Here is a 21,468-nt window from a genome sequence, read left to right as displayed (position 1 = left end):
AGATGGGGGGCAGCAGGCAGCAGTAAGGGGGCGGTTGGGAGCGAGGGGAAGAGGAGAGGGCTGTGAGGGGCGATGGSGGGGGCTCTGGAGAGAGAGGAGGGCCTGGGAGCGGGAAAGATGGAGCTGGGCACGGGTGAGAAGGTGAAGAATGAGGGCAGGGGAGGAACAGGTGGGAGCTGGGGGCAGGTGTGCCAGAGGAGAGCGGTTTGGGGCAGGACTCCGAGGGGTGAGGATGTGCAGCTGAGCGGAAGGCTGCTTTACTTGCTGGGGGCAGCTCAGCTACCGAGATGGTCCCAGGAGGTGGACGGTGTTTACGTGTACTAACTCTGTTGTGCTACTGGCCTGTCTTAATCAGCGTGTTTCAGAGTGYCTGCCCTGGCCTAACTGTGTCTGGTCTGTGGCCAGAAGAGGAAAAATCTGTGGACTGAACGCATGGTCTCCTGAGCTCTAGTCTCAGCTCCCAGTGGTGGGCTTTGAACTTGGTAGGTTGTTGTGTGCTTTGGTATCTCCATCTATGAACTAGAGAGAACAGTTGGCTTCATGTGGGGATTCATTATCACATCTTATAGTCACGTATTTACTTGTTYGGTTTTAGAATAGATTACAACTGGAGGAATTCTAAAGAATCCAGGTCTTCTTGTAATGAATGGTGTTTAACTGCATTGTGCTCTCTGAACAGAGGAAATCACTGAGGTCAGTATCCCTTGTGTTCATAGTTTTCCCTTTCAGAAGTATGGGGGCAAAGAATCATCAAAATAACAATTTATACAAACATTCTGATAATAAATAAATATTACATAAGACACTGAGTTTTAAAAGGTATGTTTGTAGGAATTGTTTCCACTTAAAAATTCTGGATTATGTATGGAATGACAATATTCGCAGTTTATAAAATATCCTGCAAATATAAGAAGTTTCAAGTTGCCCTCAGTATGAAATACTGCAGTTCTGTAAACCCAACCTGCTAAAATACAGCAAGCAACCAAAACTTCCTTCCTGTTTTCCTATAAACCCATAGGTATTTTGTACCATAAGAAGGCTTTGTATCTAGCAGCCATGGAGGATGATGTTGCTTGCTATCTATCAAAACTTTATGTTTACTTTTAAACAAGTAGAACTATGGAAATTATTTAATATGGGATGAGAGAAAATGCAGAAAGCTGAGAACAGAGGTTGACTGTAAGTAGTTGTGGACCACATCTAGTGTTTTGTAAACTTGTCACATGACGGTCTGATACTTTGCCTTTTGAAATTCCAATAGGAAAAGTAAGACAAATGTGAATCACTTCAAGCATATGTTGTTGTAAGTATTGGGAGAGGCAARCTAAAGGTTTATCTGATTATCTCAACCTTGAAGTTGGCAGCTACGACAGGAAACTTGGTTTCATTCATCTGCCAAAGATATTTGTAGCATATCACTTGACAAGTTAAAAGGCATTTCTGTAATGGCACAAAAATAAAACCATCCACTTCCTCAAACTACACTTTCTGTCTTGTAAAACAATATGGATTTGAAGGCATGCTTGGGGGAAATTAAGAACATACTAGAAAAGGTAAATATTTGTATTTGCAAATGTTAGAACGGTGGTATTTAACATGAATCTAGAATTATATTTATAGATCATTCTCAACGGATATAAATTTGTTCTTGTACCAGTCTTGTCAAATTAGTGGTTATCATTTGCCTTTAGAGCTGAGGGAACTAAATGAAACAGTAAAAGAGAATGATCTGCCCATGGCTGCATAATGTAGGATTCAGAATAAGGTTCTTCTGAATCTTGGTCCTATATTTCTTTCTCTGGACTTGTTGCCTTTAAAGTTCATAGATGGTGAGGCTAAGAGATTCAGTTAGTGAGGTCCATGGAGATAACCCAGCAAATGTAAGCCGAGTGTCTCGGCCTCTGTTATCTATGTAATGCAGTCATGGTCCAAGGTAGGAATCCATAGAGCCACTGAAGGAGGCTGATGGAAACACCTGAATAATGCATCACCATTAACCATCAAGTAGTTAATTTAAAATACTAGATCTGCATTCGGTAAGAATTATCAGTGGCTACTTCAGAAATACACAGTATCATCTCTGGCCCATGAGTTTAGAAAAAAAGTCCACAGATTCTTGTGGAACAAGCATTATTTAAAAGAAAAAAAAGTGTATTGTCATCAGCTAAACCAAATAAAGAGACATTTAGCAGTTTTTTTTTTCCTAGCCCTTTACTATTTCAGGTGTGCGCTTTGCTTCTTTTTCAGCAAATCGTAGCAGGCATCTAGAAAGTTAAATTGGTTTAGTTTAGTTTGCTAATTTACTGACGCAAACTTAACTTGCTTAAAGAACTTAAATTCATACATGTCTGCAGCTGGGATTTGCRCTAATTCTTCCATCAGGTAGCTATACCCAAGGTTAATTCCATCTGAAGGAGGTGCTAGAACATCAGTAAATAAAAATTACAAAATGTCTAGCGGTTTAGCTGACAGGCAAAACAGGTTTCAACACATTGTTCCTGCCRTTTTATCGTGGAGCTGGTCCTTGGGTGGACCCATACAACAGCCCAGTGTAGACAGGACCTTTAAGAGCGTGCATCAGCACTGCATAATATTGTAGGAGAGGAAGTAGAGAACAATACTATGTCCAACGGAAACTGTGGCAAGAATTTATTCAAAGCACATTGTAATTACCCAAGCTGGGAATTTGGCCAGGACATTGGGGTTAGCACCCCTACTTCTTTAGAAGTGTCATAGTTTTTTTTTTTTTTTTTTTTTTTTTTTTTTTTTTTTTTTTTTTTTTTTTTTTTTTTTTTTTAATGACTTTAAGTGATGAGGAGCTTGGCTTTGTCTCAGCAGAATGATAACACCTCTACCTCTAGCAGTATAAACTTCTTACAACAGCACTAAGGTGCTGGTTCAGAACTCAGAAGAGTGATGGGGCATAGTGCAGTAATTGTCGCTATATAAATACTTCCAGTAGATAAGAAAGATAAGATTGTGATTATGGCAGAGTTTCAGCTACTGTAGTCRCATATGTCCTTTCCTTAGCCTTCAGTCCACATGTTGCTTTGGTCTGACTTTTTTTTTTTTTTTTAAGCAAATGAATGTAAAATCTAGAATAAATCTAGAACTTGAACCTACGAATCGTGGTTATAATAGCAATTATGAACTGCAGTTGCTTCTGCTTTTGTTTTAAGTTCATTGTCAATCAAGCAGAATGTATGATTAGACAAGTTCTGTTTTAAATTCTTGGATGGCTTTGAGATTTTTAGAATATGTTTTTGTGTATATTATGTRCAGATTTAGAAACTAGCAAAGTTTCTGTTAGCAAAGAGGATAAGCACATGTGCATTTTAGTGTGTGGCTAGTTGTAAAATGCACAAGTTGGGAATTGTTTTGCTTTTATTATCCCATGAAACCTGCTGTCATTCTTCTAGTATAGTTTAGGCCATTACTATGGGTTACACAGTTATACAGGAGAAACATGTTCTAGAGAAAGATTGGTCAAAATGAGTGAGGTTAGTCTTCTAGATTGTTGTAATGTTTGGTATCAACAAAGTAAACAGTTTAGCACATCAACTGAGATGAAGCTACCATGTCAGACAGCATCCCTTTGACAATATGTTATGTGGTAATGACAAAAATGAAGCAATACTGACCTTGTTATGTAACCACTTCTGTACTGTATGACAATAATAGTACTTCAATCTTCTCTGTTGCCTTTTGTTAGATAGCAAATTGTTCTTTACTGTACAGTTATGAATTTCACGTGAGTYAATGGAGTGGTGTTGTTCATTAAGAAATGGGGAAACAGAGGCACAAGAAAARGAAGCACTTACCAAGAGTTATGTGGGAAACTGGCGTCAGAGGCATAAACTGAATCTCAGCTTTCTGATCAACTGTCCCACTCTACCCTCTAGGCAGACAGACAGAAGTGAAGAAGTGGCTTGTGGTGGGTGGCTCAACAGCTTTTTCTTCTTCAGCAACTGCCATTCTGTGTAATTACAAATAAATGCTATAGGTCATTTGCAGCTGTGTCGAACAGGTTACCAAGGGACTCTGAGTAGGTATGTCTTTTCTGAGAGGGCAATATTCTCAAGACTTGAAAAAAAAAATATTTTCTTGCCAGATGTGTATTTCCTCTGATTACTTTCAGAGGAAAATTGTGTCCCTCAGGGATACCCCAGGCATTTGCTCTACTTTTCTCTATAAAGGAATAACCATAAGCTGATGAAGCTGTTTCTCAGGTGTTTTTTTATGCACTTATGACATACATGCCACCTGAACCTGTACCTGAAGTGATTCTTTGGTTGATCCTGCAAGCTGCTCTCTGAGAGGAACTCTGCTGTCCTTTATGGACCTGCACAGATCTGCCATGCAAATCAGAATGTATGATCAAACCTTTCCTCTGGGGTAAAGCAAAAGGTGGGTGACAATTTTTCTGGAAGTTAATTGCCAAACAGGAGGATTTGCCCAAATGGCAATGAGTTTGGTCAATGGCCTGTTCTGTTCAGTGCCCCACAGTGAGAAGTGAGAATTGCCGTGAGTTAAAAGCACTTTTCATTTATTTTAGCTAGCTGCTGTTGATGTTCAGGCACTGTTGGCAGTTGTGTCCTTATCTTTTTACCAAATACAGGGTGGAGGTCTGCATCTTAGTTTGAGAGCCACCTCTACTCTTGGTATGTTTATGCTTATCCTCTGTATCATGCACCTGTCTATAAATTTACTGTTTGGCACATTTATGCTAGGAGGTACTTCCAAAATGTCAGTACAATATATTGTGATTGATACAGCCCAAGAAGATGCATTATGTTTGGATAGATCAGCCCAGATGTTAGAGATTAGTGGGGCGTTGGAGTGTCTCTTAAAGTCGTAGCTAACAGTATTCTTGACTCACTTTTAGCAGTTCAACCAAAATGTTCTGGGCAAAAAAAAAAAAAAAAAAGAAAAAAGAAAAATTGTTGTTTCGGGGCATGACAGCTGAGTATAAGGAGGATGTGTTCAGATATCTAAGATTTCCTAACTAGCAGGACTGAAGAGGATTTTACTCTACAGTTGGTGATAAATAGCTGGGATGGACAGCAAGGGTCATTACTATGGAGGCCTTGACCTTAAAGAATCACTGAAGGATGGAAGCAGCACAGGAAAGGCCTTTGTCTTGGTTCCAGACCTTACATGGATGGAGGGATGGAAGGATGAGAATAAGCTGTTGACAGAGAATGGTGAAAACTGACTAACAACATGAAACTGGGAGGAAACCTTCTATAGCTAATGCAGTCTCCAGGTGGTTTTCTTCATCTGTAAGAGGATACTTTGCATTAGTTGTCCTGCTGACAGTTGCCATCTTCTGAATAAAAGTGTTAAAAATCATTTCTCTGCTTGACTTAAAGCTTAATTTCTCATTGTAGCATTGAGACTGCAACGGCACTCCCTTTCTTTCTTCTCTTTCTACAGAATCTGTTTTAAATTTGCTTTGCCTTTATACTTTCTTGTAGTTCGTTTTCTGTTTGCCTGGTAGTTTAGTTTGGTACCTTAATGCACTTGTTAGTCTCCATATCTCATTTGTTCCATAGTTTTCTGTGTCCCTCCTGCTGTACTTCCAAAGTTGTTGTGGACAAGCTTCTCTGAATTTTGCTGTGGCAGTTGAGGATGTTGCCCTTGTCTCAGCTGGTCCATTGCCACCACTGTAGCAGAGCAGGCAGAAAAGAATTTGTACCTGCAAGTGATTGTGCAGCAGGTTATAGTTGGATGTCTTAGCTCAAACCTAAGCCTAGTAGTCCAGTTATGTTATTGGGCTTTGTGCTAGAGTAGCTAATGCACAGATATGTATTTATTTTTGTTGACTCTGCTGCAGGGTAGTAGCCTCTAGAACAGCAGCTTGCTGGAAGTGGTGGTTTAAACTGCTGGAGCAAGACTTSATGAAGTTTTTCAATGAAACCTCTCAGATTCCTGATTAGTGTGGCTGGATTTTCCAGTGAACTGCAATGAATAGCTCCACCCACTGACCCAGGCTGGATTTTGATCTTCCATTTTACAAGAAAACAACAAATTTTATGTTGCTGTAAACATATTCTCAGGAACTGAATCTCACTGTAGTCTGTAAAAGTTCTGAAAATATGGGCTTGCTTCTCAACAATTCTGCAGWTATCAGTCTCTGAGAAGTTGTATTCATGTTGAAATAATATTCTAGACCTGAAAAAGAGTTAGACTGCATGCAGATTAACAAATCTGTTGCTAGTATCTCTGGCTACTGCAGCATGACTCACCCATCAGTGCTTGTCAGTGTCTGGTGTGACCTCATTGAAAGCTTCAGCATCTCTTATGTGAAGGTAGGTAGGTTGTAATCCAGTGTGGGAATCCTAAGGAGATGGAAAGGGAAGTTCTGAGACTGTAATAATGCATACATCATAAACATTTCCCCCTAGAAACTGGATGTACCCACACCGGAGAGTGCCATAAAAATTCTCGTAGATTCATGAGGCACTCYTCGTGCTATGTCTGCCTTGCCTGTGCCTCTATTCAAAAGCTCCTGTAAGACAGCAGTAGAAATCAACGCTGATGGGARAACTGAGTAGGTGGAACAGGTTAGGGAGGAGATACTCCTCTATTTGCAAGGGCAAGAAACAGCTGATGGTTCCTTTTTATTTAGTAGTGCTTTTAAGTTTTGGAAGAAGATAATGTGTGTATGTTTTGGTTTTTGTTTTTCCACAATGCCTGTAGATAGGTTTCTGGCATGCTGGTTGAAGGAAACAGGTGAGGGGAAAAAAAAAGGGGGGGGGGGACACTGTAATGAGAGAGGGTGATTGAATTAACTTGTGGTACCTTACATGTGTAGTTTTCATATGTAGTGTGGTGATGAGGTAAAAAGAGTTAGAAATCAGATAGTTCTCTTTCTGCTGTTGCTTTCTGAGTAAACACACAGCTTGTGCTTGGCATCTCTACCACCTTCCCATGGGCTGCTGTGCTCAACAGATACTAGCAAAGCTTCTCAGTCTAGACAAAGCCAGTTACTGGTATCTTGGTTACAAAGTCCACTTCTAGTAACATTCACCAGATACAGCAGAAGCAATCCTTCCCTTGCCTGTTACAGAGGGAACTTTCAGTTTCTAAAAGCAAAAGGCTGACGTTTTCCTGCAGGTATCTGCTGTCACTTGAAGAGAAATGAACACCAGTCTGGAAGTGAAAATCCCTGGCTGTTAGTCCTGTTTTTGTACTTAGGATATGTGAGTGTCTGCTCCAGTTTTGCTATAAATGATTTCTATATGTGGCAAAGCCTCTGTGCCAGCCTGGCAGCTTCATCAGTAAGCAGCAATAGTCATTGCCTCCTGGCTTCCCAGTCCCACTGTCCTCAAAGCTCTTGCTCCCCACTGATTCCAGCAAGGATCCCACAGGCTGGCACCTTGTGAGAAAGCAGGAAAGTTCCTAAAAATCTCTGCTTCAATAGATTGCCTTGCAACCCTCAAATTAACATGACAGCAACCTCTTATATAGTATTTGCTTGGAATGGTAGAGTGTCCATGGTATGGTAGGACAGAAATATACCCCACTCCCAGCGCTGTTCTGGCAGCACTAAGGGGGTCATCCACTTAGGAAATGCAACATAGCTACTTTGTGATAAAATAGCAAAGAACTTTACAGAAATGACTGTGTCCTCTGCTATGCTCTGGGATAAGCCCTAGTGCTTGCCTAAATGTACTATGGTCCTGCTGCAAACCTGCTCTTCCTATCCAGACTGTTATCTTGCAAGACTTATTTTTCACTTGAGGCAGGCGATAGTATTATTTCTGCATCATTTTTTTTTTTTTCCTTAAGATTGGACTCATGCACTTTCTCAGCAAAGATCCTGTTCTAAAAGGTTTCATTTCATGTTCTGGTGCTTCTTTCAGGAAGGCTTAGTGAATTTACAGTCAAGGCATACATCGGATTTGTAAGAGGGAAATATGCAATGTTATGCCTTTTTATCTGAGATTCCCTACCACTAGGATGAGCTAGATGCTATAACTATATGTTTAGGTGTTTCAGGATCCCAGAGTGAAATAAGTTGATGGCTCTGCCTAGTTTCTAGTGCAGAGATGTGCATGTGCATACAAAATACATCTGGTTCTAGAAGTGAGTGCTTCTTTGCTGTTCTTTGCACAGATGTCAAGGTCTAAATGACGTTTTGAGACTGAGCATACTGTATATAAGGGAATCTTCCCTGGATGATCTGATGGCATGCAGCATGATATACCAGCCAAGGAGAGACAGAAGGCACATAGTGACGCTGTTTGTACTGCATCCATCCACAGGTGTGTTGATTTAACTGATTGCTTCAGTGTTAGAAGTTCTAGCACTAGATTTACATCTGGATTTTGGTATCTTAGAAGATCTTTCACATATTAAAACATACCTAGTCTTCTAGTAGCATCCTGTTCTTACACCAAGCTCAGATCTTATTGCTGCTTTCTGTGTTCAGTTGGAAATAGGCAGACTGCCTGAATATCCTGAGTCACAGATTACCAGCTGGTATTTGTGCTGCRGATTTTATTTCTTCCTTTACGACTGCACTCCCTAGAGGAGACTTGAAACAATTGCAGTTGTCAGTTAAAGCATATTACACGCAGTTGTCTGAATCTGCACAATTGGTGGATGACCTCTGACTGTGTCTGTGGGGTGAGCTGCCTGTGATTTCTTACTGTATGTCTGGTGTTTCCATTCCAGAGAATAGAGCAGGTGCAGGTATATTTTAAAATGCGTTTTTATTGTATTTACTAGTAAAACATCTACATTGTGGAGATGATAATAGGATGTCTTYGTCGGATAATTGTTGGAGGTAAGTGATGGTTTCAGTAGTGTTCTAATAGTAATATAAACCRTGTGGAAAATGGGGTGAAGTATAAGGATCTAGATGAGTAGTGAAAGATAAACTAGTAACRCTACCCTGGCAAAGCTCTGCTAGGAGGAACATGGGTACACCATGCAGGAGCTGACAGGTCATCCGTTCCGTCTGTTCTGTTAGAGCTTCTTGTTGTGCTGCTTTTGTTATCCTGCATRTGCACTGTCCCAAAGCGAGGCTGCTGAAGTTCAGCAGGGAAAGAATGCAACATGTTGCTATGTTATTTCATCTTATGAAAGTGTTTTCACTATTTAATGGTTAATGCTACCCTTGTGCCTAGCTGCAGGAGAAGCTGAAACACAAAACATTTCACTGAAGTTTTTGATCCAACAGGCCTTGATGCACTGCTACTGGACGTATGTCCATGTCTGAACTGAACTTCAGCAGTTCCATTCTGTCCTGTTAAAATAATAATTTAAACAGTACCATTCTGTCCAGCCCACTTCCACTTATTKACCAAAAAGCTAAATTCTTACTAAACTAGTTTTAGTCTACATATAATAATATTTGTTAATGGTCAACTAGTTTCACTAACAGGAAGATTGCAGTATATGTAACATAGAACACTGACAGTGTTTGGAGGAAAAAAAATCAAATCTTAGTTTGCAACAGGTTACTGGTGTTTGCCTGGGACAGTCCATCCTGTTAGCAGATGGTGATCCTTCTAGGAAGAAGATATGTGAGTTGTGATGTCTCATGAAAGCAGGTGGTTGTTGCATCACTTAGAGTGAGTGGCTCACCTTAAAAGTAAGATGTAGTGTGAGAATTCTTAAAGAACCTCTAGAAGGATGTTGGAAGGGAAAAAATGTGAGACGGATTTGGAAGTCTGAGTTAATGAAATACTGCTTCCACATACTGCATGAGGGACTTGCCTCAAACAGGATAGTAGTTTTAGGAGTCATGCACCTATCTGAAGCATCTCAGGAAAATATATACTATGGCTGAAGTCAGCAGTAGTCCCAAGAGGTCTCTGGTGGTGGAGGGAGATGGCTGATACCTGTTTAAAATGCAGTGTATAGAGTTACTGTCTTGTTCCTCCTTTATACCTCTGATTTATCCATCCTTCTGTCTTATACCCAGCAGTCTCAGTATTTTCTTCCCTCTCCTTTCATTTACCTCACACTTCCTGTCCTTCAAGGTTGTGTGGGGTTTTTTTGAGGGTTTTTTTTTTTTTGATCTATGTTTTTAATTCTGTTTAAACTAAGTTGCTTTGGCTTCTACTCTGCCCATGCTTTGCACCTGCTGCACACAGCCCCAGCAAACTTGGCAACCAACCCTTGGCACTCCAGAGAAAACAACTGTCCAGACCAGCCACCTTCTGCCTGATGCACTGGTACCCCAGAGCTCCCAGGCATTAATCTGCATTCAAAACAACGTGTTGCTACACGAATGATTCCTCCYCTTTTACCTCCACAGAGTTACAGGCACCTAACTTCTCAGCTAATGTTTATTGATCTTTTGCAGAACTTGCATGGTGCAAAGGAAGATGGATGAAATCTCATCCAGTGCCTTTGTGAACACGTAATTGCACCTATTACCTCTTGGCTAGCGAGGCAAATGGGAGTGAGGGTACTCTCAGTATAAATAGCAGCTCTTGCAGACCTATAAACAATGCACAGGAGAAGACAATCTCCCTGAATCATTTCTGAAATGATTAGAAATCAAATCTTGGTGTAAAGAGCCTTATGCCATAGCAAGGGCAGAAAAGCCTTAGTGCAAAGTCATAAGCCATTCTCTTTCGCAGTTAAAGCCCCTGTTGCCCTAGGCAAACATAAAGCCTGTCAGCATCCTGCAGCTTACAGCACAGAGATATGATCAAAATAGCTCCACAACTTTACAACATGGCTAAAAATAGYTTGCAGGTCAGCTTCTTTCTTAAAGGTAGTGGTGACATCAGAGGGAGAGCACTCTTACCACTGTTCAGTGTGACTAAAACTAGGTAAACAAAGGAGGAAGATCTGCAGTTTAATTAGTGAAGCAGCGTTGAAGAAAGAGAGGGGCTAAGTGGTGGGAGAGTCAGACCAAGGAGGTACCAAAAGAGAGAAGGACTAAGAGTCGAAGGTCCAGGCAGACCCTCGGGTGTTAACTAAGACAGTGTGCTTGAACAGAGAATTCTACTCCCGGGGCTTTATTTCCACGATATTTAAGAGGCAGTACACTCCCCACTTCTACTGTCTCATTGTGACTGGTGTCAGGATGTGTTACTGGACTTGCAAGCAGGCCAATGGGAGCATTCCTTGCCCCTCATTTCTAGAGGGTGAACACGTTAGTCCACGACATCACCTCTGTCCAGTAGCAGAGCAGAGGATATGGCAGTGGTAATGTCAAGTGTGTTTTGTTGTAGCCATTCAGAGTTGATCTTTTGCAGTACAACTTGCATATGGAGAAATTTGGATGGTCCTTAGTTCTAGGGGAATTTCACTATTTGTTCTCAGGCCAAAGAAAGTCTGTTTTTATATAGGTGATATGTCTGTTGCAAAACATTCCCTTTTACCAAAGGAGCAAAGCTGCTCACCATGATCCTCAGAGTTTTAGTCTCTGTTGTGTATACTAAGTCTGGTCGTGGAGAAAAGTCTCAGCCAGGTTTTGAAGTTAAGTGCCTGATCTGAGATGTTATGGGAATCTAATGTAGGTTATGAGAGGTTTACAGTGCCAGCAATTCCCTGTGTTGCTTAGGGAAGTGTACTGCAGCAGTCTGCTAGCTAGAATTTCCTTTATGCTGCAGGTTTCATGCCTAGTGATTTTATGGTGACAAAATTGTAAAAAAATGAGGCCAGGTCATTACTGCCYGACTAGGACAGTGTCCTGTAGTCAGTCAGATGTGACAAAATGTACTTGCTGATGTTGCTACCAGGAAATTTGAAAGAAATGAGACTGGATGACAGCAGTGAGCGTATGTCTCAGAAAGGCTATCTGTAGATTCTTACGAYGCTTTTCTTTCYACAGTATTATTGCTGCTCTTCCTCAGGTTCTGCTTAAGCAGCTGTTCTGCATTTATGATCTGATCTTGCYTTCATGCTGAACCATCTTCATGGTAACAGTGCAGTTATCTGAGATGAAGGACAGGTAGGAACTCAAGCTTGCTTTGAGTAAGCACAATGAACAGGGCAAAAGTACTGCAATTACTGTTTCTTTAAACTACTGTGGAATAATTTTGTAGGACCATCTCCATTTCAGACCGATGCAAAATAGTTTCTGTTGGCTTGAAAGAGGGAGACTTCCTTCAGCCAAATACATCTCCAGACGGAGAAGTGTGGAGAGAGTTCCAGGCAACATCAGCTTGCTAAGGGTTTGGTTTGATGCATAGCTAAACCAAACTGAAAGTAAGTTACAAACCAAAAAGGAAGTTCTGCTTCCTAGTTGTATGTCTCCAGACCATTCTGAAGCTACAGGGGTAAGTTTATTGCAGAATATAGTTAGAATTGGTTCCAGGCAAAATGAACTCAGTACAGTTCCTAATGAGTTGTGTGTCCAGCCGGTTTACCTTGGCAACAGGGATATACAGGAGCCTCCACAAATGTAACTGAGTTCTTGAATACAAACAGATCTGCTAAGCAGTTAGTTAACATTGAGCAGAAGGCCTGGAGAAAGCAGTCTTTATTTTCTTGCTGCACACCCGATCAGTTCAAATTGGTTTCTCTTTAAACTAGTTAAAATTTCCCACAATCCTGTGAAGAGAAACCCCCCCACACACACACACACCCCAGAGATATTCTCATCAGTGTGTTACAATAGCCCAGGAAGGCCTGTTTTGCCTATAGAGTGTATGTAGTATGGACATGGTGAAGGATAGTTTCAGAGCCCATTTCATTTGCTAGTAAGCCAGAAACAGCAGAAAAGCACGTCACATAGTTACTGGCCTTGACTATAATTTGCAGTATACCATACTGTATCCAGTGTGCACCACCCTTCCAGGCATTAAAGAAGTCCCCATAAATCAGGGTAAAATGGCTTTCTCTGCCATGTATGAATGCTTCACTTGGCAGCCTGATTTTTGCATAATCATTGTAGTTCTGATGGTCCTCTCCCAGGCTTCATGAGATGGGGCTAATATACGAAATGCAGATACAGCATATGCATATAAAGGCAGTGAACTCATCACTCCACTCATCATAGGCTCATCAGCCTCTGCTTCTTTGCAAATGAGCTGCATAGGTATTGGCCGGAGGAGGCAATTCAGCACCCTGCCCATCCCATAAAGGCATGAAGGTTCCTTGATGCTTGGCTTTCTGGAGTCTTTGGCCACATGAAGAGTGGGTATAAAACTTTGCTATTTCCCTAAATGCTCTGCCTCATACAAACAAAAGGTCATCTCCCAGTTGAGATGGTGGGCATTCAGCTTGCCAGCTGAATAAAATCCAGGCCTGATTAGCTGGCCACAGCAGTGTGAGAACTTGGGTAGAATATACTCAGACTGGCTCCCATCTAAATAGCTCAGGTCTCCCTGCACTGCGCTCTGTTGTCCCTGTAGTTCAGTGGAAGCACAGGTCTGTCTCCCTCCTTGTGCAGGCATGCCCCCAGTAAACCATAATTTGCACCCGGTGTTTYGACTGTGGGCAGACCCTCCCAAAGCAAATAGTGATTTTGCCTGTCTGCACTGACTCAGCTATGCTGATGGCAGGAATCAGAGCTAACTCCCCAGTTCAGGGAGGGGTATCGGTACTGCTTAGCCTCCCACAGGACAGAGGCAATTTAAATAAACTCGCCTATGTCCCAGGAAATGCAGTGAAGGGAACAGTGTTGTGTTAGGCCAGAGAGTTTACCCAGGAGCTGTTAATCTCTTAACATCTGTAGCCTTATGATATGTAAGCACTGGGGGTTTTCTTCTCTGTGCAATTACTAGCTAGCAAATGGGATTTCAGAGGAATCTGGGCTATCTTTAGGAATGAAGCACATTACTCCTTTCCTTCTCTCAGGAAGCAGGGTCCTTCGCTAGCTTGTCGTGGCGAGGGGCTCACAGATTAGGAGGAGGGGCAGGAAACATGCCCAGCTTCACTTCTTTAGTAAGTCTAAATGTTTTCCGTAGTCCTGGCACAGTGAGTCAGCATTTCTGTAGCCTAGGGTTGTTTACAGTAGCAATCAGTGAGATGGTGCTGGGTAGGTGGGGTGTGGAGKTATGCGTGCAGCTAAAATGAGCGACCTTTTTGCTTAGATGCGAGTGGGGGGTTACCAACTGTCTTTCCAAAATGGGTCTGGTGGAGAGTAAAGGACTAATACTCTGAATGGTAACTTCAGTGGAGGCAACTRTGGAGTAAGGAATTTCCTCGTGTGAGAAAGGGAATCAGAACTTGACAAAGGAGGTTTGCCTTATATATTCTGYTGTCTCAGTGCGCTTAACAAACAAACAAAAAAGGGACTCTGCAAATATTTGGGATTATCAGTGTAGTGGGACTRTCCCCCTCAAGTGATTATGGGTTTGGCCTGGCCAGGCTGGCTACATGGAAGGAGGAGCCCGTAAAATTGTAYAGATAACAGAACAGATGCAGAGGTTTCTGCTCAGATACTCATGGGATAAGGACCATGAGCCTTGGAATAGCTTGTATCATTGCAAGCTGATGTCTGTGCATGCAAAGCTTTCTGCCCATGCCTGGCTGGTCAGCCTGGCTGGATCTTGTGGCAAAGGCAGTAATATTGAAAACAGTATGGATGATTTTAGATCTGCAATCTCAGTTCTGCAAAGGTATATATTTTGAAAATTCTAGTTTCCATAGCAATGTACTGCTATTCTCTCTCATCTCTCTCCTATTACTCCAGTCTTAGCAGCCATTAGATAAATTGTCAGTGAAGCAAACCTGAGCATTTTTTATCTTAAGATTGATTTTATGTATATTAGTTTCTCAGTGAATCAGAGCCAGTTAGTCAAGGATTGACTCATATCCTTTCCTGGGGCAGAGATAAGGTCTTCTGCAGTCTAAAGATGATAATTAAGAATGAATATTATTAATTGCACTTGTCCTGTGAAGTCCTAGGCTACTTTCCAGTAGAATAGGGTCTTATACCTAGGATTCTGGTTCAATTCCAGATGTATAATTTATGTTATGTCTTTAAATTTTGCTTRTGCTATAGTTTCATTAAGACATAAAATTCTTCTCCCATGCATGTAGTAAACGCTTTTGTAGGGTTGCTGTGTACTGCTATTCAGATGCTATTCTCCACCCCAGAGGTGACTTCTGGACACAGTCTCCCTTTGCTTTTTTTAACAGAGCCAGTACTCATGGCTCATTCATCCTCCAGTTTGGATGAGTTAGAGAAAGAAGCAGTTWCTTAAGAAAACAAAACAAGCTATTCATTTTTTGTTTTTCCTGGCGCATCTTGTCTTTTTGGTCAAGGAACTACTAGTTTTGCCAGCATCGTTCTGCAGGTTAAAATGTAAAAATCCCAGCCTTAACCCAGCAGCAATAATGGCACACACAAAAGCAAAGACATAGAGATTATTTATTCTGCTGGTATATTTTGTCTTTTAGGGAGATGGTTTAGCAAGTTCTTTGCCAATTTAAACTGCATTTCCAGCTGGGGAGCTGTGCTGGAATAACTGTTCTATAAACCCTTTGCTGTGTACAATAGCCTTTGTCCTCTAATCCAGTCCTCATGGGTAGGTAAGCGGTGGAAAAAAASGAAACTGTATGGGAGAGCAAGTCTGGCACTGTGGACCCTGTTCCAAGATAAGGAAGTAGTGTAAAAGATGTGAGAGTCAGCTTTTAACAATGCCTTCTACGGTGTTGTTACTTAGTTGATATATACAAAAATACCTGAATTTCAGAAATGGAGTATGGATCTGTTAAGCTGAGGGTGTAATAACCCCCCCCCCCAGTGGAAGATATTACAGATATTTACTGCACAGTGACCACTGCTTGGCCATTCAGTATTGGTCTCTGCTGCCTCCTGTTTCCCKCTCTGTCTAGCTAGATCCATCAGTTGTCTTATTAATACTCAGTTTGAGTTCTTCAGAGGTTTTATTACCAGCAGGTACTGTCCCTCACTTCTACTTGAGTTTTGCAGATGCTGGATACCTAGCAGAAATCTCTTGTAGAATCTAAAGAGTTAGAAGCTGACTTGTGCTAGATAACCCTTCTAAAACCTCTATTTTAGATGTTAACATCTACTTTTAGCCAAATCCTTTAGGAATACTAATAATGTCTTRTTCTTCAGAAAGTTGCATGCAATGAATTCTCTGTGTTTTATGCAAAGCATTAAAAGGTGGTTGTTTATCTGTTTTTAATTTGTCRTTTTGCTTTTTGCTTTGACGTTCCTGTGTTCCTATGTTTTGAGATAAGCTGAACAAAAGTTCTCAAACTGTTATCTCTAGATCATACATTTTGTAATGCCTTCCCTGTGGACTTCTTGATTTGCTTCCTCTGAGGTGAATGGTGAATAAAACAAGTTTTTTTTCAATCCACCATGTTTTATTTATCATTGTCCTTTATAACATAGTGAAATAGCAATGGTAAAACTAACTCAATAACCCTTAGAGAGTCAGTATTCTGCCAGTAGCAGGCATTTTAGGTTGGAGGCTCAGAGTGCAGAGACAGGTATTTAAGCCCCTATGTGCCAGATACATATGTACATACGTACCCAATACATTAAAAAGAAAAGTCTCTATTTCAAAATAGTAGGTGCTTGGTATCCAAATGCAATTGGAATGAAATGGAAGCGACTAGCGACCTTGTGACTGTTCTGTTGTATAACACGATAAAAAGTGCTTGGGATTTGTGGATTGAGCTTTTTCTCGTTTGTCTTCCAGAGGTCAAAGTCCACTGCAAGCAGTGACTGCCATAGTCCTGCACATAAGTCAGGCTAGACTGTGTGTGCACTTGGGTCCTAGCAGAGCAACCAGCTGGCAGAAGGGCAGTTCTTCTTCTTTTTTTTTTTTTTTAAGCACCTTACAAAGTGTTTCTGCTGATTTCTCTGTGGTCCCTGTGGTGATCCTAGGGCAGTATGAGGGGATCCATAACAGTCTGAAATCCTGGAGCCAGGATTTTTTGAAATCCCAGAGAAGTAATTGAGGCTTGGCAGAAGCTGACCTGCTAGCCTGCCACCTGTGCTGCTTCTCAAAAGCTGCCTCTAGTTTACATTATTGCACTCCAGTAAACAATTTTTCATGCTGATTTAGGCAGATGATGTTATTCACACCTGTATTGACAACAGGAGAGGTTCCTCAGATTGCGTCCTATTAAACAATGAATGTAGCCACCAGAAGGAAGTCCCATTGATTAGAGCCCTACTGTGGTCGCACYGTCCCTCTTCAGGCACTTGAGGGGATTGACTCTCAAATATGAGCAAAATGAAATGAGATGGCTGAAGCAGCTGCAACCCTCAGCTGTGTCACCAGTGCCTGGTTCGCAGGAGGGGTTCATCTCTGCAGCATGGTTGGCTGTACAATGCAACTCCTGAGCTGCTGTAGTTCAGCCCATTCTTAAAGGTATTAATATTTGTCTGGCTCCTCAGTGAGGAGAAAAAGAACTCTGTCAGTTCAGGCAGCTTAACTAGGGGGAAGATGTGCACTCTTTAAATCTGAAGAATGGTCTTTTAGTTTGATTTCTCAGACTGCCTCACCTGCGGTCAGAGAAGCAACTGTGCTGATGCAAGGGCAGGGCAAGAGGCAAGCGGGCAGAAGGGAGAGATGACCTTCCATTTTGGGAGCAGCTAGCTGTTACATCAGTTTTGCTATCTCACAAAACTATGCCCTATGGTTATTTTTGGCACCGGACTGCCTTACTTTTCTGGAGAGTGAATGAAGGATTAACATAGTGTATTTATGGCTTTTGAAAATTAAGTTTTGAATGGGGGGGGGAACTAATTCAGATGTGCTATTAGGTGGAAATGCTTAAGCTGTTAGTGATAGGAAAAATAATGTCCAGAATATCCACTCCTACAATTCAGTTAGGAGKTTTTTTTTCTTTGCCTTCTTTTGAAATCTCTAAGCCAAAGTCTACTACCCAACTGTCTCTAGAGAGGGAATTTTTTAAAGAGACCTTCTTTGTAGCTATAAATAATGTACATAGCAAAGTACAGAAATGGAGCTCAACGAGAGACTCCACCTTACCTGAACCTAATTCCAAACGACAGTATACTCAGCTCATTGAGGGTATTTGTGCCCTGTTCAAGCAGAAGACTGAAAGGAGTGCTGTCACCCTTGTGATCTGTCCTGACTGAACTGTTTCTCCCTCTGAGTTGCGAGTCTTCCACATTTCCAACTTTTTAGTATCAAGTAGATTGGTAAATTCTGGCTTCATTGTACTGAAATATATTTGACTTCAGGGGCCAAATACTGGAAGTTTTTGATTAGTATGGTTATGAACATACCTGAAATTAAGCATCTGATTGAGTGCTTTGCATGTTGGGCTTTCTGGAATGCAAAGCATTTTGCAAGTCTGAATACTTACCATAAATGAAAACATTTTGGGAAAAAAAAAAGAAAAGAAAAAGAAAATCAATGCCACACATCTCTTGTATAAGAGCTCTTCCCAATATCTAGAGCTATGGCAATTTTGATGTTTCCAAATTTTGAGACTTAAGCAGGAGACAGATGCAAGAGATCTTACAAAGCCAGCTTTTCTCATTTTACAGATAGATTAATTCTATAGTTTCAGAGTTTTAACTTAACCTAAAGAATTTATTGGAAACTAAATTTCTTTCTCTTCAAAAAGAGAAGAAATTTTGGAAGCAAATTAGTTGTTCTTAGAAAATCACTGGAATGGCTTCCAAATTTAACTGCACTTCAACATGAATTCAAAACTTAAGTCAGTCTCAGACTCTCTGGAGAACTTTCCCGTGATTCCTGTAGCAGTTGATTCATTCCTTACTGTCTTCATTTTGCAGTTTTTAATGGCAAGTTTTCTGAAAAGTCATATACTTCAAAGACTTACAAGATTCTGAGTTACTGAGCTAGAAATTATGCTGGCTCTGCCCAACTTCTGTGCCAGGATGTGGGGATACTTGGCAGTGGTTTTGGAATTCCAAGAAAAATAACCTCTTTCCTTTGTATGACGCACTGCCGACTTGCCAAACTCAAAGAGCAACAAGGAAGAAAACCACTGCAGATGAGGAAGCATGAAGTCTCCAGTTTCCCTTTTCAACAGCTGTGGAGATGATAACCATAACAACTGCTGAATATTCATATCTTGTCTGCTTGGTGCAACATCGTGCTAATGATGGGAGAGAATCTGATGTGTCTCTTAACAAGGACAACTTGAAAGGAGAGCATGAAATGTCCAAATGGTGAACAAACTGCAACTGTCCTTGTTATGAAGTGTCAGCTGCAAACTACTGATCCCAGCAGGGTCGTAGACACCTGGACCCAAGATGCAGCATTGCATGTTGGAACTTGCAGTGTGCTGGCACTGCCTCTGCGCAGCTGACCCGCCTGGCAGACCTGGGGGCAGTTAGCCACCTCACCAGTTTGCGGGAGCCTATGCTTCACTTGATGGACCACAAGCCTCAGTATTATCTTGGATTTTTTTAAAATATTTTGGGGCTCTGCATGTGTCTGTAATACTGATACCACCACAGTTCTCAAAAAGAATAGTTGCTTTTTCTTTCACATAGGGAGAGCAGTAGGTTTTCTTTATTTACATTTCTAATATAGTTGTGCATAGAGGTGATTTGTTCATAATTAAGGCTTCTTTCTTCAGAGTCTTTTGAAGTTTATTTCTTTGAGCTAATTCTTAATATTAAGACTAAATTCTTCCAAGCTACCAATAAAATGTTAACTGTGATTAAAATCTGACTCCTCATTTTAAGACTTGTTTCCTAACTGTGAGGTCACTTTATGAGTCAGTATTTGAAAGGACTGTTATTTGTGAGAGTATGGTAAAGCCTGAAGTTCACAGTTCCTTGCTTAGATCGTTTTACTACATTTTAAATTGCATTGTATTGAAAGAAATGGAATCTGTACAGTCAGTTTGGCACAAAAATCATGATATTTCAGGCACCCCAAATCTAATGTTGGAGTTGGACTTCTGATAGAAAAAGTTTTACCTCCTACATAGTAAAATAGAGGGTGGACTTGGGGGTGGGAAGCTGTGCTCGAGGCACAAACTTTCAGCTATGTTCTGTTGAAATAAAACTTGGGAACTGTAAAATCTTCAGGCAGGGACTCTGTCTTCTATAATACAATGCCCAAAAGAAGTTTGAGCCAAAGTCTGATAGGGCTTTCTGGACCCCTCCCCCCCCTTTTTTTAGTATTGTAATAAAGTAGTAAAGCTGCAAGCACAAGCCTTGAGAAGCTAGGAAATACTATTTTTTAATACAGTCTATGCAGCCCATTTATTCCTTTTGTTCGTATTAGTTATGACAGTCTTTAATTATATGATCACATTTTCTTTTGTCATTCTACCTCCCTAAGCGTGGCAGTGCACAGTGTGAATATTTGGAGGTAATTAATCAAACTGGAGTAGTGAATAAGTCTTAGCAGGACTCTCTCCCTCTGTCTCCAGCCTATACCTGTCAGTCTCAGGTCTCCATCCCTCTCCCTCCGTCCTTTTCCTACCCTTCTAATTAACTGCTGTTTCTCTTCCTCGTTGCTCTGCATTCAAATCAGAGCCTTTGCCTCCATGCTGCCTAGTATCTGGGAAGAATTTTGGGGGCAAAAGGGAGGGTCTGTTTGCACCCTGCCATGGTGTTAAAGATGGAACGGTTGGGAAGGGAAGAYAGTCTTGGGGGGAAACGTTGCTCGCCGTTTCTTCCTGCCGCTGGAGCATGCTCAGAGCGGAGGCAGGAGTTCAAATCATGGAGCTGCCAACCACCACTGTCTGTGTTCAAATGGGAAGTATCAGCTGTTTATAATGGTATGAAACCCGTGAGGRATTTTGACAAATTCCAGGTCGTTTCCCACTCCACTCCCTTGCTTTTCAACAAACTGGCTGATTGTTTTGTTAAGCGTTAATCAAGATCTCCAGCGCTTCACCCCCACACGGGCAAAACGCGTTTGCCGGGGCCCATTTTCTACTCTTTTCTCACCGGGTGCCACGCCGTGCGCCTCCGAGCAGGGACGCGGATGCCCGGGGCAGGGAGCAAGCTCTGCCGGGACCCGCGCCGCGCCGTCGTGGCTTGGGGCTGCGGGGGGGCCGCTGCGCCGGGCCGGGCCGGGCCGAGCCGAGCCGAGCCGAGCTGAGGGTCTCTGCTCAGCGCCTCGCGCTGCGGTTCCGCAGTCTGCGGGGGGAGCCCTAGAGCAAAGCAGAAAGCTCCAGCTCTTTCAAGCTTGTTCCTGTAGTTGGACTCTTGCTTCTTTCCGGAAGAGCTGCTGCTGCTCCGGAGTTTTCGCTGCTGGGGACGCAGTCACTCGCACTGCTGTTGTTTCGCCTTCGCCACCGAGTCCCCGTCTGCGCGGCCCTGCTCAGCGCCGTTCAGTGAACTTCTGCGCGCCCGGGGGGGCCTCGCCCGCGGCGCCGCAGGGCTTGGCCGATCCGCTCGTCTGTGGCAAAAGCAGGATTTGCTCCAGCCCCCCCCCACCCCCTTCTCCGCCTCCTCCCGTGAGATCGTAATGTGAATTGGCGCACGGCATGCGTTCCGGGGGCCCCAGGCAGGACTGTGAAACGCTGCTCCGCGGCGGGCGAGGGAGAAGCAGGTAGCCGGGCGGCGGGAAGGGCCGCGGGGCCGCCGCTTCCCGTTCC

At 42.2% G+C, this 21,468-nt stretch overlaps 1 protein-coding gene across 2 annotated transcripts in view; it reads left to right on the top strand.

Annotated features, from left to right (window-relative positions):
- Positions 1–117: 117 nt before the first annotated feature.
- Positions 118–21,468, top strand: part of NUFIP2 (nuclear FMR1 interacting protein 2) — a 43,953-nt gene continuing 22,602 nt past the window's right edge. Inside the window, exons 1-3 of one of the 2 annotated variants that reach the window (XM_085318653.1) lie at positions 118–482; positions 596–693; positions 8,122–8,270. In XM_085318653.1, coding sequence (XP_085174779.1) covers positions 647–693; positions 8,122–8,270 — 196 coding nt within the window. In that variant the 5' untranslated portion in view covers positions 118–482; positions 596–646. Of the gene's footprint in view, positions 483–595; positions 694–7,189; positions 7,206–8,121; positions 8,271–21,468 lie in introns of those variants that run through there. The other variant, XM_085318654.1, reaches the window with a different exon arrangement.

This window comes from Rhea americana, unplaced genomic scaffold (genome assembly GCF_003343005.1).
Source record: "Rhea americana isolate MKP2758 unplaced genomic scaffold, rheAme1 scaffold_549, whole genome shotgun sequence".
Lineage (NCBI taxonomy): Eukaryota > Metazoa > Chordata > Aves > Rheiformes > Rheidae > Rhea > Rhea americana.
This window is presented reverse-complemented; position numbering and strand designations above follow the sequence as displayed.